At 38.0% G+C, this 19,289-nt stretch overlaps 1 protein-coding gene across 2 annotated transcripts; it reads left to right on the plus strand.

Annotated features, from left to right (window-relative positions):
* The first annotated feature begins 2,617 nt into the window (after positions 1 to 2,617).
* Positions 2,618 to 14,416, plus strand: LOC119907985. 2 transcript variants are annotated; one of them, XM_038725728.1, is made up of 6 exons: positions 2,618 to 2,781; positions 3,200 to 3,475; positions 4,294 to 4,404; positions 13,242 to 13,298; positions 13,786 to 13,884; positions 14,283 to 14,416. In XM_038725728.1, the coding sequence occupies exons 1-6, from the start codon at positions 2,643 to 2,645 to the stop codon at positions 14,360 to 14,362; spliced, it is 762 nt and encodes a 253-aa protein (XP_038581656.1). In that variant the 5' UTR covers positions 2,618 to 2,642; the 3' UTR covers positions 14,363 to 14,416. The 2 variants fall into 2 exon arrangements, with proteins under 2 accessions (XP_038581656.1, XP_038581657.1); XM_038725729.1 differs by lacking the exon at positions 13,242 to 13,298 and having other exon boundaries at positions 2,619 to 2,781.
* The last annotated feature ends 4,873 nt before the right edge of the window (positions 14,417 to 19,289 follow it).

Raw genomic sequence — 19,289 nt, forward strand, 5'->3', positions numbered from 1 at the left:
ATGAGCTCTTTAAGATAAGATTGTGCCTGACCATTAAGAGCTTTGTAGGTAAGAAGAATGATTTTAAATTCTCTTCTGGATTTTACTGGAAGCCAATGCAAAGAAGCTAAAACAGGAGAAATATGATCTCTTTTCCTGGTTCCTGTCAGAACACGTGCTGCAGCATTCTGGATCAGCTGAAGAGTCTTAATGGACTTTTTCAAGCAGCCTGATAATAAGGAACTGCAGTAATCCAGCCTAGAAGTAACAAATGCATGGACTAGTTTTTCTGCATCATTTTTAGACAGGATGTTCCTGATTTTCGCAATATTACGTAGGTGAAAAAAGGCGGTCCTTGAAATTTGCTTAATGTGAGACTTAAACGACATGTCCTGATCAAAGATAACTCCAAGATTCCTCACAGTGGTGCTGGAGGCCAGGGCGATGCCATCAAGGGAAACTATATCTTTAGATAATGCGTCACGGAGGTGCTTAGGCCCCAGAACAATAACTTCAGTTTTATCTGAGTTTAACATTAGAAAATTGCAGGTCATCCAGGTTTTAACATCCTGAAGGCACATTTGAAGTTTAGCTAACTGATGAGTTTCATCTGGCTTGATCGATAGATATAACTGAGTATCATCTGCATAACAATGAAAGCTTATGGAATGTTTCCTGATAATATTGCCTAAAGGAAGCATATATAAAGTGAAGAGGATTGGTCCGAGGACAGATCCTTGAGGAACTCCATGACTAACTTTGGCATGCATGGAGGACTCATCGTTAACATGTACAAACTGAAATCAATCTGATAAATAGGACTTAAACCAGCTTAGAGCGGTTCCTTTAATGCCAATGAAATGTTCCAGTCTCTGCAATAGGATCTGATGGTCAATGGTATCAAATGCAGCACTAAGATCTAATAAAACCAGTACAGAGACAAGTCCTTTGTCTGATGCAATAAGGAGGTCGTTAGTAATTTTCACCAGTGCTGTCTCTGTGCTATGATGAGCTCTAAATCCTGACTGAAAATCCTCAAACAAACTATTGCTCTGTAGAAATGTCACACAGCTGTTTAGCAACTGCTTTCTCCAGAACCTTAGAGAGAAATGGAAGGTTAGATATAGGTCTATAGTTGGCTAAAACATCCGGATGGGCTTTTTCAGAAGAGGTTTAATTACAGCTACTTTAAAATACTGTGGTACATAGCCTGTTGATAAAGATAGATTGATCAAAAATAGTATAGAAGTGCTGACTAAGGGTAAAACATCTTTAAGCAGCCTAGTCGGGATGGGGTCTAAGAGGCAGGTTGATGGTTTAGATAAAGAAATTATTGAAGTTAGTTGGTAAAGATTGAGGGAAGCAAAACAGTCTAAACATATATCTGGTTCTACAGCTGTTTCTAAGGTTCCTGAGTTAAGAGATAAGTTGGTGCCAGTTGAGGGCAGGTCTTGGTGAATTTTGTTTCTAATAGTTAGAATTTTATCATTAAAGAAGCTCATGAAATCGTAACTACTGAGAGCTATGGGAATACTTGGCTCAATAGAGCTGTGACTCAGCCTGGCTACAGTGCTGAAAAGAAACCTGGGTTGTTCCTACTTTCCTCTATTAATGACGAGTAGTACGCTGCTCTGGCATTACGGAGGGCCTTCCTATAAGTTTTAAGACTATCTTGCCAAATTAAATGAGAATTTTCCACTTTGGTGGAACGCCAATTCCTTTCAAGTTTCCGCGATATTTGCTTTAATTTGCGAGTTTCAGTGTTATACCATGGAGCTAACCGTCTTTGTTTAAGTATTTTCTTTTTTAGAGGGGCTACAGAGTCGAGTGTCATTCGCAGCGAGCCTGCAGCACGATCAACAAGATGATCGATTTGGGAGGGACTGAAATTAGCATAGGAGTCCTCCGTTACTTTGTGACTTGATAATGAATTTAGAGCTGATGGAATTACATCCTTAAATTTAGCTACAGCACTATCAGACAGAAAAGTATAAACTCCCGCTCACTGTCTAACTTGCAAAATATATTTCTATGCAGGCAATGTTTCGTTACTGCCTTTGTCAGGCAAATGGTGTTACATCCTGAGAAGACAAACTTTGTAGGAAGTGACGTGTTTGTCTGCACCAATCACCTACTTACACATGAGATAAGACAACATTACAAAACATTCATTCACATTTCCATTACTATCGAGCTTAAGCTTGAATACAAACACTGTCACTATAGTAAAAATAATATATCGCCCCAGAGAGAAAACAACTGTTGTCACCTAACAACAAGTTGTATGTTTTTCCACACTTCACCATCGTTAGAGCATGACGTTATTATCTGTGTGATTAGCTCTCTAGGCAGCTGAAAACTTTATTTTTTTTTTCCTATTTAAGATGTCTGCTCTCTGCGTTTAGTTTAGTTTTTAACTGTGATGGCCGTTGCTGCTCTTTGGACACAAACTCCTCTCCAATCTGATGATATTTGTTGCTCTGTGTCTGCTGGATGTGGAAGTAGCCGACAGTTTGTTCACATGTTTGGCACAACAGCTTCATGAGGTGATGATGTCTTCGCATTTTAGTCAGTAAGGGAAATGTGATCATGCTGTATATTTAAATAGCAGCAACCGCCAGTGTTCATTAACCACAGGATACCAAACAAAATGGGGTTTACACATGCAGGCAGCTGAGTTTCTTTTCTCACCTCAGAATGAAACAGTGTTTGTTTGTTCAGTCTCTTCAGTCTGTAGGAGGATGAGGATGAAGATCTACAGCTGGCTGTTAGTCTTTATCCTGGGCTGTAATGTCAGCGCAGGTAAGAATTTTCTTTATCAACGAGTATTAACTAACTATTTTATAAACACTACCTGTTAACCAGCAGTGAAGCTGCTGCTCTGCTGATACAATGATTTTATAATATTAACACAGCTTAATGTCAACAGCTTTAAACTTTCAGAAAACAGAGGGCGGAAACCAGACTCTGAAAAGATTTATTTAGATTTATGAAGCAGCTTCATAAATGAACTACAATTTATTTATGTCTTCCAATCCTGGAAGAGGACAGTCAGATGTTTGGTGGAGAACAGCTGCCTTCTTCAATGTGTTTCCACTGCATTGGACATATTGATGTTATTCTGTCTCTAATGGTGAACATAGATCAGAGTTGCTCAAAATAGCAGAAATACTGCATCTCTTAAAACAGGTAAATTTATTGAAATTTTTTTCTTTTACAGAGAAAAAGCATAGAATAATCAGGCAGAAGGACTCCGTCACTCTGCCATGTCCTCACCCTGTGGAGGGTAAAGTGACTTGGAGCAGAGAGAGAAACGGAAACAGAGTTGACATACATACAGTTGATGGAGACAGAGACATAAGACACATTCATGACCCACTGAAACGATACAGTTCATCAGCAGATAAGTCACTTCACATCAGCAGAGCTGCCGTCTCAGACGCTGGAACATACTTCTGTAATAATGAAGCAGCTGTGGAGCTGACGGTGCTCCAAGGTAACATGTTCTGTTTTCACTATGAATAAATAAGTTTCAGTTTATCCTTTTGTTTTTAATTTTGTTAGTTTAGTTAATTACGTGTAGTAAGTTGGGGAGTGGTTTTAGTTTTGAGTCTCAACCAAAATGGACGTGGTGTAGTTCGTTTTTCAATCACGTGAATCATTTTGTGACGTATTAAAGATGTTGTAATATCTATTTCTGTAAGGAGAGCTGAAGAGAGAAGGAAACTTTTTTTAAACTCTACTTAAAACTAAAAATAAAGCCGTAGAACAGAGCCTTTCTCAACAGTATGTTGTTGTGATGATTCAGAACGTGCAGGTTCTGACCCAAAAACACAACCAGAGCAAAGAAAATATAAAACTTCAGCTTTACTCTTTGGCACAAAACACACACGTCAGTGTAAAAACGTTTCTTTGTTAAGTGTTCACACCCCTGAACTCTCAGCCGTGGCCTTGGTGTTAAAGATTTTAATGAAAACAAGTGACATAAATAGACGTTACTTATTAACTGTGTTCCCGTCAAGCTCCATCGATTGGTAATCTGTAAAAATCAGCTAATGCAGAACAGGTTTAACTTTGATACTACAGGCGTATATCACATTCCCTTTCAGCTCATGGTTTACCATTTACAATATGTAGTAGAGTAAAAGTATGAACTTTACTACTGTGCTGTAGAATGTGGAAAGCAAACCTCAGGAACACATTTTTTCAGATCGACAGACGAACAAATTGCTGAATTAGAGAGTGCACTGAGTTACAGAGGCTGGACATGTCGTGGCATCAGCTCTAAATTGTTTCCTCCGTCCTTCACTAAAGGTCGTAAGGAACCAACAACAACAACAACTCCTCCACCTCTAACAAGACAAACCACATCTGAACCTCTTCCAGCAGCAACAACTGCACCATCCACACCTCTAGTAAACACAGGTATGATGACATTAAAGAAAAAAAGTTTCACCAAACAACCCAAAACCATGAGAAGAAGATGACGTAACTGGCGACCTGTCCAGGGTGGACTATCTTAAAACTCAAAAGCACAATACACTGACACATTGATCGTAGAGTAGATTTAAGTTCATTTAAACTAAATAAATGAAACAACACAATTTATATTGTGAGAAAAAATGAACATGTACCAAATGTATTTACACAGATTTCCTGCACTGTTACCTTTTTTAACATACATTTTATATTACACAGTTATGCATAAACAATTATGTAACTTTATTAGAACATAAAAATACATGAGGCAAATAAACAATAGAATAGAAAAGAAACAATAGAATAGAAACAACTTCATGTTTAAATATTCCCACATTATCACACTCTAGAATCAAAACAGCGCGACAAACAGCACATGCTCTGTCTGGAAAAGCGGCATCATGTTAAAGTTAGCTAGTTATAGTCAAGAGATTACCTCCTGGCTATACAACACATAAAATAAACGGTTAACTTAAAAAATACAGCTAGCACATAAAGCTAGCTTAACTTAACTTAACATTGTTTAGTCCGCGGACGCCTTTCCTAGCAGCAAAACCTCCGTTGCTTTGAGGATTATCCACAATCCTTTGTAATTAAGTAAAGTAAGTAAAATGTATTTAATATAGCACCTGTCACAGAGCAAGTCACAAAGTGCTTTACAAAAAAAACTAAAAAAAAAACAATAAAAAAACAATACTAAACAAAAGCAACAATAAAACAGTGGAGCAATCAGTCATAAATAAGCATCAAAAATTATAAAGGCATCAGTCAATATAATCAATGTAATTGTGTTGAAAGACGCATAAATAATAACAGTTAAGGCATTTTGTATTTTAAAGAGACTATTCACAGTTAAAAGTTTACAGGGAGACAAAGGGTTAAATAAAAAAGTCTGAGACCTGAGAGCGTAGGTCTGAGGGAAGAGTATTCCACAGTGTTGGTGCAACCACTAGTTTTTAGACGTGTACGCGGTACAGCTAGTTGGCCTTGGTCTGAAGATCTTAAAGGCCTAGTGGTAAAATACGGGTGCAGCATGTCTGAGATGTACCCGGGTCCCTGATCATGCAGCGCTCTGTATGTTAAAACAAGCACTTTGAATTGAATCCTAAATTTAACAATGACCCAATGTAAAGAGGACAGAATGGCTGGACCTGGTCAACAGCCTTGCAGCAGCACTTTGGACCATTTTTAAACAGTCCAGGGACGACTTGCTAAGAGATGTAAAAAGGGAGTTGCAATAATCTAAGCGGGAGGAAATAAAAGCATGGATTATTATCTCAAACTCTGGTTTTGAAACAACAGATTTGAGCTTGGCAGTGTTTCTTAAATGAAGCAAAAACACATGTTAACATTTCGATCAAAGTGCATTGATGTGTCAAACATTACATCCAGATTTCTATGATTTGATTTTACTACTGATGAAAGTGATCCAGTATGCTGAGTGATCGAGGGAGCTTTGCTATCGGGTGCAACTATAAGGACCTCAGTCTTGTCTGTGTTCACTTCAAAGAACTTTTTATCCATCCAGCTTTTAACGGCGGTGAGGCAGTTGCATAGTGTGGTCAGTTTGTCATACTCATCTGACCCTAAAGAGACATACAGCTGGATGTCATCAGCATAACAGTGATAAGAAATGCCCTTGAAATTACTAATAATGTTGCCTAAAGGGAGCATATACAATATAAATAAAATCAGGCCCGAACCCTGTGGCACACCACAGGATAGAGCAGCAGTTTTGGAGTGATTTCCCAGTGTCATTACTAACATCACTTGACGCAGGTACAACTTTATAACAGAAGGTGGCAAAGATGTCTCATTTAGTGGGATTTAACCTGCATTTATTTAACTTTGTTTCACTAAAAAACAGACACAGAGTACAGAGCCTTCCCCAACAGTCTGTTATTGTAATGATTCAGAACATGCACGAAAAATATGGCTGACAGTGACAAACTAATGTTTCTTTTTTGGAATTTTATGGATATGGATAAAAATAAAGTTAAGACAAAGTACCGGCCTGCCAGACTTGTACATTTCCCCCCTATTTTCACAAAGTCAGTTGTTATAATCACAAAGGTTTCAGTTTCTAATAGTGAGTGTAGTTGTGGAGCTGATTTGTCTGAGAAAGTGGAAAGTAAACATTGGGAACAAGTTTTTTCAGCTCGACAGATGAATGAAACTGCATTGAGTTACCGTGACTGTAACACCACCTTCTTCCCAAGTAAAACAAACCATGTCTGTTTCTCTTCCAGGTGCTCTTTACCTGTGGTCGTCTGTTCATATTGCACTTGGAATACTCTGTTTAATCATCATACTCAGCATCACTGTCACTTCCTGGAGAAAAGGTGAATATAGTTTGACCTGCAGGTGGTTTTGTGTGTCTGAAACTATTCAGCAGTTCTGTATCATAATCTCAAAGAAGATTTTAAAATCTGAAAAATAACAATTTTCATATTGAACAACTAGCAAGCCCTCACAGTGTTTATCATGTTGCTGTAGCGCCACCTACAGGTAAATGTCATCAAATTGACCAGCACAGTCACGTCATCTAAAATTGAAGAATTAGTACAGTTTATGTCAGATACGCCAAATAGTAATAAAACGTTTTTCCAGGCTCATCTAAGTATTATATGTTTCAGTTTGTGTGTGGTACAAAATCAGGGTAAAAGAGGGGAGATCACAGCTCAGGAATTATAACTCTAATGTAAAGTGCTTCAGAGACGGCCACATGGTGGCACTGTTGCTACTATTAGATCTGCACCAAAAGTAATCACTTGTCCCAACTTTCTACCAGGTGTCATTGAAACTGAAAAGTCTTCTTTGAGACATTCTGCTAACAAACAAACAGAGTTGCAAGTCACTGATAACCACAACACGTTACTAATAATTACCATAAATACAATGTTTTAAATGTTGAAAAGTAACAACAGAAGTTAATAAAATCATCTCCATGTTTATCTTCTCTCTCTTGCAGCTCGACAGACACAGGGGCAACACACAGCAGCAACAGAAAATGATCCTCCATCACACGAGAGCAGTAACTGAGCCGTGTTCAGCGTTCATCCTCAGACAGTCTGACAGTAAAAAGCCTCCAGCTTTCAACACTGTGACGACTAGTTTCCCCTTTTCAGGAAAGTTGGATACTTTCCAAAATGCAATAAAAAGAAAGATCTGAGATTTGTAAATTCACATGAACCTTTAGTTTCAACACTTTTACTGACCAGGGTAATTGTATTTTGAAAAAATAAAAACAAATTTCATGCATGCAACATGTTTCCCAGTGTGTTACATCACCTTTCCTTTTAATTACACTTCTAATAATTTGCGAAGTGAAGATAGGCCTACTAATGTGCCGGTTCTGCAAGTGGAATTTTTGCTCATTCTTGCTTGATACAAAACTTCAGCTGCTCAACAGTCTGTATTTGTCCTTGTCTCATTCTCCTCTTCATGAGGTGCCATACATTTTCAATAGGAGGCAGATCTGGGCTGGCAGTAGGCCGGTCGAGCACTCTGTGTCTACGAAGCTGCGCTGTTGCAGCCCGTGCAGAAGGAGGCCTGGCACTGTCCTGCTGACATGGATGTCCCTGCAAGAGATGTCAACTTGATCTGTCTCTAAAATCCCAAAATATGCCTCTGTGTTAATGTACCTTCACAGACATGCAGGGGCACTGGGCACTGATGCACCCCCATCACAGATGCTGCTTCTGCACCTTTCGCTGAGAACTATCTGGATTGTCTTTTCATCTTTGGCTTGGAGAACTTGATGTCTCTTTTCCGCTCCGATCACGATCCTACGCAGGAGGATAAATCAAGCTTACAGAAATGAACGTTCCAGAAAATGAGCCCCATGAGGCTGACGCTATTGTGGTGTTACCTGGTGAGTGAAAGCAGCATTTACCTTATCCTGCCTTAGGCTACATAACCTTGACAGTGGTTTTGGAGATAAGTGTTGTAGTCAAGACCAAGACCAGAGTTTATCGAGACTGAGACAAGACCAAGACTTTTAGGGGCTGAGAGCAGTCGAGGGCGAGACCGAATCAAGACCAAGACCAGTTCCTGCATTGCATGGCACTCAACAAAATGTGGAACAAGCCCATAGGTACTTCTCTAAGTGATCTGAAAGATCTACATTCCCATTAAAACCCCCACATACAAACACTAAGAGCTGAAATCAACATACACATCGTGGGGAGCTGTGACAGTCGTTAACGGGAACACCACATGTTTAATTAGGGTTATTGGCTGCATTTGAAGCAATAAGTTTTACTTCCAATCAAAGTTAGGATGTTAACAAATCAGACAATGCAAAAGCAATTTATTGATATTCCCAAAGTTACGGTATTGACTGGTCTTGAAATAAAATCCTGAGTCCTCAAGACGGAGTACAAAGGCGGTCGAGTCTGAGACAAGACCATCAAAAAGTGGTCTTAAGACCAAGACCGGTCTCAAGTACTACAACACTAGATAAGTGTGCTTGAGATGTGGACCACTTTTTGTGTCCTCACTGTTAATAATATTCTGTAATGACTGATGCTATGTTCATTGTTATTACTGCCACTCAGCTTTCCATTATTGTTAAGAATAGTTGCAACTTACACTCTTAAATGTGCATTGAAAATTGCCAGCTGATGAAACCTGTGCTCCAGTGACCACCTTGCCTTTTACTCAGTGAGATGTCTCCCAAGTCCTTAATCTTTTCACAAAATTACGTACTGTTGATTTTGAAAGACCTAAATTCTCTGCAATCTTGCATTGAGAAATGCTCCCTTTGCACCAAGGGGTCCCCGAGCCATCTTGCAGAGATTGAGCCTTTTGGCGGATTCTACTTTTAGTGGTGCAAACTAGCAGAGTTTCAGGAGCAGGACCGCAATCAACCATGTCATCATCAGCATTTCCATAAATACCCATACGTCCCAACTCCTCTTCTTCCCCCCTGTGTTGAAGGCATGAAAATCTAACTTTGTTAACATTTACAAAATACAATTGTGCTGGTCAGTGAAACGATTGAAAAATCGTATAAAGAAACCAAATAAAGATTCACAAGAATTAACAAATCACAGATTTGTTTTGTTTTTTGCATTTTGGAACATATCCCAACTTTGCTGGAAACGGGGTTTGTAGTTTATGTGTAAGCAGCACTTGGGCTTATGTTCATTGTCTGTTGCCTGTAAAGTTCCTCTCCTCCCTTGTGATGTTAATCCATAAAAACAATTGGTTATGTAATGTATTTTCTTCACATCTTGTAATGTTACAATATTTGTTAGTTCAATGTTAATTTTGAATGAAATATTTTTCTGTTTCTTACAAGTTTGGCACCACCGTCAGATGGAGTGAAGTTGTTTTAAAAACCTCTCTATAAAATTGTTGCATTTTCAAAGTTTTCAAAAGGTTTCAAAGATGTAATTTTAATGTTTCTAAGTATCTCTGTTCATTATGGAGACTAAATGCTAAATTGGTTAATCCATAGAACTTAAACCCATTAAACATTGACTAATCTAACTTTTAAAAGGTGATATGACTCATTTAAAAATGTGTATATTATTAGCAGAACCAACAACGTCAAAATATCTGTAATAATTAAATTCAATGACATTTCTATGTTTCTGATGGTGTTGACAAAAATCTAGTGCTGTTCCTGCAAACATGTAATTAATAAAGAAAACTGGGAGGTTGTTCAAAGACATGGTTACACAGCCAAAGCCTCATTTGGCAAAGATGCATACATAGTTTTCTTTTAAATAATCAAGATTTTATTTTAGAAAATCAAAACCTGTTTTGTTCCTAATCTCAAGAATCACTGAAATGTATTTGCCATGGTTTCTTTCATTAAAAAAGCATAAATACAGTACATCTAATACTTTTCTTTGTACACATATAAGATATGATGCTTCTACCCTCCACATGTACCTGTTTCCTTTTAAGTGTGTTTTCAGAAGCCACAACCAAATGACATAAAGACATGATTTCCCAAAACCTTCTCGGCCCCAACTTGACACATATGGACGCTTGGTAGAGACACCTCAGGCTTCACTTTTGCACATGTAGGGCTCCGTGGTCAAGTTAGCAGTAATAAATAGGCAACGTCTTTATTAAATTAAAGGAGTGACAGGGAGACCTGCATTGGGAGAGTTCAGGCGTCTTGCTGGTGTTTATGGTGTAATTAGCTCAGACAGGTAAGGTGGTGCAAGTTGTAAGTTAAAAGACAATCACATTGCCGTCCCCCTGCTCGAACTCTAGGCCTGTTGCTGGCCCCCAGTCTAGTTGCCCTTTTGCCTTGTCTCTGGTCCCATACTCCAGCCGTCAGCCCGGAGGCTGAGTGTTTGAAAAAATATGCTATTAACATTTGTCATTTCAGCCCACAAAATCATTGGCACACTTTGACTCATTTGAATAAAACCATTATTAAAGTTAAACAATTTAGACATAAAAAACTTGACAGATGAAAATACATGACACCTGTGCTTCCTGGCTTTCTTCCACAGTATTCATGTGGACTTCAAATGCCTTAAAAGGAGACTGTGACATGCAGTCATCTTTCTGTGGTCACATTTTGCAGCCAGTTTAAAGACAAACACCAAGCAGTTCTCAGCTAACAACAAGCTGGATGTTTTCCCACAGGTCGCCATCATTAGATCGTGACGTTATTGTCTGTGTGGTTAGCTCTCTATGTGTAAAGGTGGTTTTCCTGTTTAGCATCTCTGCTCTCTGCCTTTTTCAGCTGTTATGGACACAAACTCCTCTCCAATGGGATGCTAATGTTGCTCTGTGGAAGTAGTCGACTGTTTGTTACCATGTTTGTTATAACAGCTTCATAAGGTGATCATGTCTTTGTCTTTTAGTCAGTTATTTCAGGTTCTTTCTTGTACTGGCACAGAATGGAGGGAAGTTTGATCATGCTCTATATTTAAATAACCTTAACCATCAGTGGGCATTAACCACAAGAAGACAAAGACGATAATGTCCGGTTTACACATCCTTTTCTCAGAATTAAACAGTGTTTGTTTGATCAGTCACTTCAGTCTGTGTGAGGATGAGGATGAAGATCTACAGCTGCCTGTTAGCCTTTGTTCTGTGCTGTAATGTCAGCGCAGGTAAGAACTTTCAAATTATTTAAAATCTTGAATCCCAACCCATAAACACAAGATTTTAACTAGCAATCATGCTCATGCCACTGCTCTGCTGATAAAATGATTTTTCAATATTAATTTTAACGCAGGTTAATGTCAACAGCTCTGCTGTGTATTTGGCTGCTGAACACTGAGAATAAACGATCACAGAGTTAGTTTGAGGAGACTAAAGGTTTTTTAACTTTTACAACCACACACAGATTTAGGAAAACCTTCGATTTGTGACGAGAAAACTGCCATTTCCAAGTTAAACCGGCTTAGTGCGGATGTTCTCTAAATAGATTCAGTTAGGTTTATGTTAAAACCTTCAGGTCTGAACGTCACACACAGCAGCTTCATAAGTGAACACAGAAGGCTAAGCTTCATATGAATCTCAATCTAGAATATGTCTCAAAATATTTTATAACTTTGGACCCTACACTCTCAAAAATGTTCTTTTGCCTTCTAGATAAATAACTCTGGATTTATTTTGTTTGTTCATTTTTGATAAAAGTGTCCTTCTTCAATGTGCATCCACTGCATTAGTCTTACCGTGAACACACTGTAGATCCGAGAGTTGCTCACAGAAATACTGCTTTTCTTAAAATGCATGCATATTTAATGAAAAATGTTTTTCTTTTACAGAGAAAAAGCATAAAATAATCAGGCCGAAGGACTCCGTCATCACTCTGCCATGTCCTCACCCTGTGGAGGGTAAAGTGACGTGGAGCAGAGAGACAAACGGAAACAGAGTTGACATACTTACAGTTGATGGAGACAGAGACATAAGACACATTCATGACCCACTGAAACGATACAGTTCATCAGCAGATAAGTCACTTCACATCAGCAGAGTTGTCGTCTCAGACGCTGGAACATACTTCTGTAATAATGAAGCAGCTGTGGAGCTGACGGTGATCACACCACCAGGTAACATCAAACTTTAATAAAGTTGTTCTATTTTCAGTATGAATGAAAGCATGAATATGTTTCAGTTTATTCTTTTATTTTTTTATTTTTTTCAATGTTAATATGTAGTAAGTTGGGGAGTGGTTTTAGAGTCACAACAAAATGGACGTGGTGTAGTTTGCTTTTCAATCATTGTGAATCTTTTGTGACGTATTAAAGATGTTGTAATATCTATTTCTGTAAGGAGAGCTGAAGAGAGAAGGAAACTTCTGGGAAGTAAAAAGATGAAAGTCCCACTGACATTTTCTAACTATTCTTAAAACTAAAACTTAAGCCGTAGAACAAAGCCTTTCTCAACAGTTTGTTGTTGTAATCATTCAGAATGTGCAGGTTCTGACCCCAGAGCAAAGTCAGAGGTCAGAATTTCCCCCTAAAATTTCCAACATCCAACCTCTACTTTCCAGGTGCACGATGCCAAATCAAACAACAAACATGGCTGTCAGTGTCAAACGGATGTTTCTTTGTTAGTGTTCACACATCTGAACACTCAGCATGGCCATGGTGTTAAAGATTTAAGATTTATTACTAAAAATCTGTTGATGTTGTATATTTTCTATTGTTCTCACAGTTTTTTGCATTTTCAACATTTTCTGAAACAACCTAAAAGCATGAAAAGAAAATGATGTAACTCTCTACAACATTCAATGATTTATATATGTATTGATTCAAAATTAATCTAAAATGTGTTTCTACTATGTCTGATCATTATAGGAACATCTACAGTTTCCACCACTCAGCCAACGATGAGTGATCAACCTCTGACCGCCTGTGAGTGAGATTGTGCTTAAAGGTGTACTACAATAGAAAACTGTATTTACCTCGGCATAGTTGAATAAAAAGAGTTCAGTACATGAAATTGACATTAATCTCCATTGTTTTCTCCTTCGTATGTAAATCTTGTGTATGCAAAAGACCGCGGAACACAGGTGAAGGCCAACAAGTGCTAGAACATTTACATCCCACAAAATTTACATATACCAGCCCACGTTCCAAAAAGAGATAAAATCTTAATATGAAAAGTGTTTTGTAACTACAGCTGTCCAAACAACTGTACTACAATTAAAAGTACAATAGTGGAATAAAAGTATAAAACAGCCTAAAATAGAAATTATGAATTGTACAGTACAGACTGAAGTAAATAGTTTTATCCAGACGTTGCCAAACTCTACTGCTGTATACCTGACATGTATTATGTCTGTATGTACTGTTTCATTTGGTAAGTAGTTTTTACTTTGTCTTCCATCTGCTCCTGAAGACCGGCGACTACTTCATGGTGTGTTGTTTGGAATAGGTATCGTCCTCCTCGTGCTCCTCCTCCTCCTCATCGTCTTGTTCACTAGGAGATACAGACAAGGTAAATAAACCAGACCTGGACTTTATGTGAACTGTGTTTATGTGTTTTTGGTTGAAAAATGTTAAACTGTCTTCGCAGCATGATAAAAAAAATTAGAAAACAAAGGAATATTATAATTTTACCCTGGTAGACTTTGCATTGGGATCACAAAACTTGGGAAAACAAATGTATAATGGAGTTTTATGGGTGAAACACTTTTTGTGCTATAAAGTATTATCTTGCAGTAGTGACAGTAGCTGCTTGGACAAACTGGAAGCAACGCTGAGTGGTGGCACCATATCTAGCTCTTTGAATACAGCCATGTTTTCACAGATAGAAGAATCACAGTCAGCCTGATTTTAAAGCAGTTAATCTCTGATCATTCATTAATCTCTGATGTTCACAATTGTGATTGGCAGGAAATGAAGGAAGACACCATGTCTATGATGATGCACTGATGAATGGATTAGAGTCTCAAACTACTAATAGTAAGACATGATTTTTATTTTTATTTTATCTCTATCTAATCTAAAGTTAAACTCAGAGCAAGCAAGAATTTCCTGAAAGACGAGTTCCTGCCAGTCTTTCGAAAACCCAGAAACACTAAATGCAACTTTAAGGGAATTTCTTCAAGATCTCTTCTGTCCATCTGGTTTTAAAACATCTTCCTTCCTCTGCACAATAAATAAGATTTTTCAACTGTTTCCCAAGTTGCAACTCTATTTTTGATGATAGCACAGTCAACCTGATATCATCAAAAGGTGTATGAATAACGTGCCGATACCTTAAGTCATTTCACGTTTTATTTCAACGCATTTTGTGCTTTCATTGTCATTTCACGCTGTTTAGCCTGTACTAGTGTTGTAGTACTCGAGACGGGTCTTAAGACCTTAGATCTTGGTCTCGTCTCGAAATCGGACATTGAGGACTCAGGATTTTATTTTAAGACCATAACTTTGGGAATATCAATAAATTGCTTTTGCATGGTCTGATTTCTTTGTTAACATGCCAACTTTGATTGGATGTAAAACCAATAACCCTGATTAAAATGTGCTGACAATGGAAAAGGAGTGTTGAATGAAGATGCTTACGTTGATTTCAGCTTTCAGTGTATTTGGGTGTTTTAATGTGACGTTAGTCTTTAAGAGACTAACATTATCATTTGATGAGAAGTCTACCTGTAACCTGCCCTTTCCTCTGCTGCGCATTACATTATTGATCCGCTGGTAGTAACGTTTTCCCGTTTGACCGACGCAGTTTGGAACTGCATTTTGCATGTGAAACCTTGCGTGATCAGGCAGAAATCTCACCACAAACCCACACACGTTAACTTCAGCAGCCCCAATAAAGTGCAGCTCACAGTCCCAAACAGAGCAGGTTGCGCTTCAGTTTTTAGATGTTTATGTTGCAAAACTCTACCAGCTAGGTCACCACTCGTCAAAGCTGTCTTAACTCACAGCTGGAGCAGTTCAGTAGATTACTATCATGGCGTACGCCGGTGTGGCGTCAGCTGACAGAATGAACGTGTGGCTTGACAGCGTGTGAAAAATGTCAATTGCGTTAATCTTGTGAGACAGCTTTTTCCCTGACGAGATATCTCGTCACAATTTAATGTCGCGATATCTCGTGGCATGAGATCTCGTCACACCCCTGTAAGTAAGCGATTGTGAAAAGCTTAACATGCGTTGACATGGCATGCAAACTGTGCTTAACAGTAGCATGCTATTTATACGCCATCCCATGATCACGTTGGCACAGTCATGACCACTTTTACAGAAATTTAGACCCACCTTAAACTTAACTGTCCATGTTATGGAGTGTTTTTGTGTTTAGCGCCACAGTGTAACTTTATTTTGAGATAAAAAAGAAAAATTAACAAATGTGTCATCATGGCTCTGTGCACTAACTATGTTTGTTATTTATAATTTATAGAGACATTTCATCATTGGGATTCAAAAAACACCTCATAATAACTCACAAATAGAAGATGATTAAATATTCAAATATTTTGTACACTTGTGTCGCACCAGTGTCATTTATTGACATAAATTTAGATGCTCGAGTCAAAATAGCCCCTTTTATGCTAAGTTAATCCAAAACCCCCCACAGACGGGAAACAGTACAGGTAAAGCCTGACCGCTCATCAACACACATTTTAACCAAATATTCTAGATGCTTGTTACTGTTTATATTAATTACATATTATATCTTCTGACAGACACAACTCTAGCGAATGAGGAGCCATATTCTTTGATTTGGGAAACAAAGCCTGATGGAAATGAAAAAGGTGACTTTAATCATTATATATCTTTAACACTGGGTGGGAGGAATTTAATGTGTTAAATTAAATAAAGTACGATTTCCTAATTGAGCTTAAAAAGGAGAGCAAATGGCACATCAACAAAAACTAACTTTAAAAGTTTAGATAACTGGAACAAAACTGAATTCTGTTTTCTCATCAACAGGTACATCACAGCTGCTTTGGAATGAAATAATCTGAGAGCACAAAGTTTCCGTTTAGAGAATAAAAAAAGTTGAAATATAGGAATCCATTGTTGCAACTTCTGGGAAGTAAGAAGACGTCACTCTGTCTCTCCTGTTTAACTGAATCTCTCAGAGCTTGTGGGTTTGTAGGAACAGCAGGTTTATCCCACTTCTGCATTAATCCTGCGTTGCTTTTTGGATTACAGTATGTACTTTTCTTAGGACAATACACTGACACACCGACACATTGATCATATAGTGGATTTAAGTTCATTAAAACTAAATAAATGAAACAACATAATTTGTCCCTCTTAAAAAAGAAAGTAACCAAATGTATTTACACAGATTTCCTGTTACCTTGTTTTTTAAATACACTTTTCCATTTATGTTACACAGTTATGCAAAAACAATTATGTAACTTTATTACAATATAAGATACATGAGGCGAATGAACAATAGAAGATAACTCGTCTTCATGTTTAAATATTACCACACTCTTTAGAACAACGCACCTGCATTTCTGACAAAGGACAATAGTGTAGAATCAAAACAGCGCGACAAGCAGCGCATGCTCTGTCAGGAAAGGCGGCATCATGTTAAAGTTAGCAGAATGAACAAAATGAACTTCATAAAAACACAGCAAAAATATTTTGTCTGAGAAAGTGGAGAGGAAACCTCAGGAACAGTTTTTCAGCTCGACAGAAATGAAATTGAGTTACAGTGACTTCAACACCACCTTCTTCCCAAGTAAAACAAACCATGTCTGTTCCTCTTCCAGCTGATCCTTACATGTGGGAAACAGCTGTTCATATTGTGGTTGGAATACTCTGTTTAATCATCATACTCAGCATCACTGTCACTTCCTGGAGAAAAGTTGAATATAGTTTGACCTGCAGGTGGTTTTGTGGGTCTGAAAATACTCTGTATCATAATCAGTAATGTTTAGAAACTCAAAGAAGATTTCAATATTTGGAAAATAAGTCAAGAAATAATTTGATTTTCAACAACTAGCACGCCCTCACAGTGTTTATACTTCGGCTTTGTACAAAGGTGAATTGTGCAAAATGTAACTGAGTCACACTAGTGAGTGCATTTTGGGCATTTCAACTTATCATGTTGCTGTAGCGCCATCTACAGGTCAAATTGATCAAATTGATCAGCGCAGATCACATCTCGTCCATCATCTCCATGTTTGTCTTCTCTCTCTTGCAGCTCGACAGACACAGAGGCAACACAGCAGCAACAGAAAATGATCCTCCATCACAGAAACGAGAGCAGTAACTGAGCCGTGTTCAGCGTTCATCCTCAGACAGCTTTCAACACTGTGACGACTAGTTTCCCTTTTTCAGAAAAGTTGGGATACTTTCCAAAATGCAATAAAAACAAAGATCTGGGATTTGTAAATTCACATGAACCTTTAGTTTCAATAGTTTTACTGACCAGGGTATTGTAATAGTAATTGTAAAAATAAGTTAGTTGGGACAGAGGCATTGTGTTACATCACCTTTCCTTTTAATTCCACCTTTTCATACCATCACAGATACTGCTTTTGCAACTTTTACTGAGAACAATCTGGATGGTCACTGTCTTTTGTTCCATCTGAGATGAACTCAGGCCCAGAAAAGTCGCCAGCGTCTCTGCCTACCACTGATGTGTGGATTCCTCCTTGTATTATTCAGGTTGCATTTCTGGATGTTCACCAATATTGGCACAAAGGAGCGAGCCCCGACCCTGCAGACTACATGACTTTCAATGTCGGCAGATCGCTGGGCTGTTCAGACTACACAACTTGCCGTCTTGTGTCGGGAGTCTCGCCGTCGTTCCCACTCCGTGACTTATCGGTGACAGGAGGTCACACAGTACGCTATTAGACAACAACTCTGTCACCCGAGGGCTGGTCTCATAACCACGTTTTGTCAAGAAAACACACGTGAAACGTGGCAGGCGAAATGACGTGAAACTACACACGAAACATCTGTTGTTTGTTCTTATAAAGACAAAGAATCTGGGTGAAAGAACGGTTTAGCACACGCAGGTAGCAGGGATTGTCTGAGCTACAGAGAGCTGGAGGGGAGTAAAAAGGGTTTTGTTGAGTTTGTTGCAGGCATAAAATTCTAACTTTACAAAATACGATTATGCTGGTCAGTAAAACTACTGAAACTCAAATTTAAATCAAATAAAGGTTCACATGATTTAACAAATTAAAACTTTTTCTGTATTTTCTGTATCCAAAGTTTTCTGGAAATGGGGTTTGTAGTTTACAAGCAGCATATATTTAAAGAGGTTGTGGACTTGACCATAGGGTTATGTTCTCTGTTGCCTGTAAAGTTCCTCTGCTCCCTTGAGATGTTAATCCAAAAGAATATTGGTTATATAAAGTCTTTTCTATCTTGTAATGTTACAGTGTTTGTTAGTTCATTGGTCATTTTGAATGAAATATTTTTCTGTTTCTTACAACTTTGTCACCACCGTCAGTGTTTGTCAACTCTTTCTGTTTTGTTCCACAGTATTTGTCTATAAAATTGTTGCATTTTCAAAGTTAATGTGTAATTTCAATGCTTCCAAGTATCTCTTAGATATTTATACATATAACCTAAACCGTAACCATTACACATTGACTAATCTAACTTTAAAAAGGTTCATTTAAAATTATTTTATAGACATTTCTATGTTTCTGATGGTTTTGACAAAAATCTAGTGCTGATCCTGCAAACATGTAATTTATGAAGAAAACTGGGAGGTTGTTTCTTGACAGAGTTTTGTAGAAAATCAAAACCTGGCCATGTTTTTTAATCATTAAAAAAAGCATATATACAGTACGTCTAAGTTTTCTTTGTACACATATAAGATATGATGCTTCTACCCTCCACATGTTTTCAGAAGCCACAACCAAATGACACAAAGACATGATTTCCCAAAACGTTCTCACTCCCAGCTTTACA

The sequence above is a fragment of the Micropterus salmoides genome, unplaced genomic scaffold (assembly GCF_014851395.1).
Source record: "Micropterus salmoides isolate LMB-PRFRI ecotype aquatic unplaced genomic scaffold, ASM1485139v1 Ms_hic_scaffold_17, whole genome shotgun sequence".
NCBI lineage: Eukaryota > Metazoa > Chordata > Actinopteri > Centrarchiformes > Centrarchidae > Micropterus > Micropterus salmoides.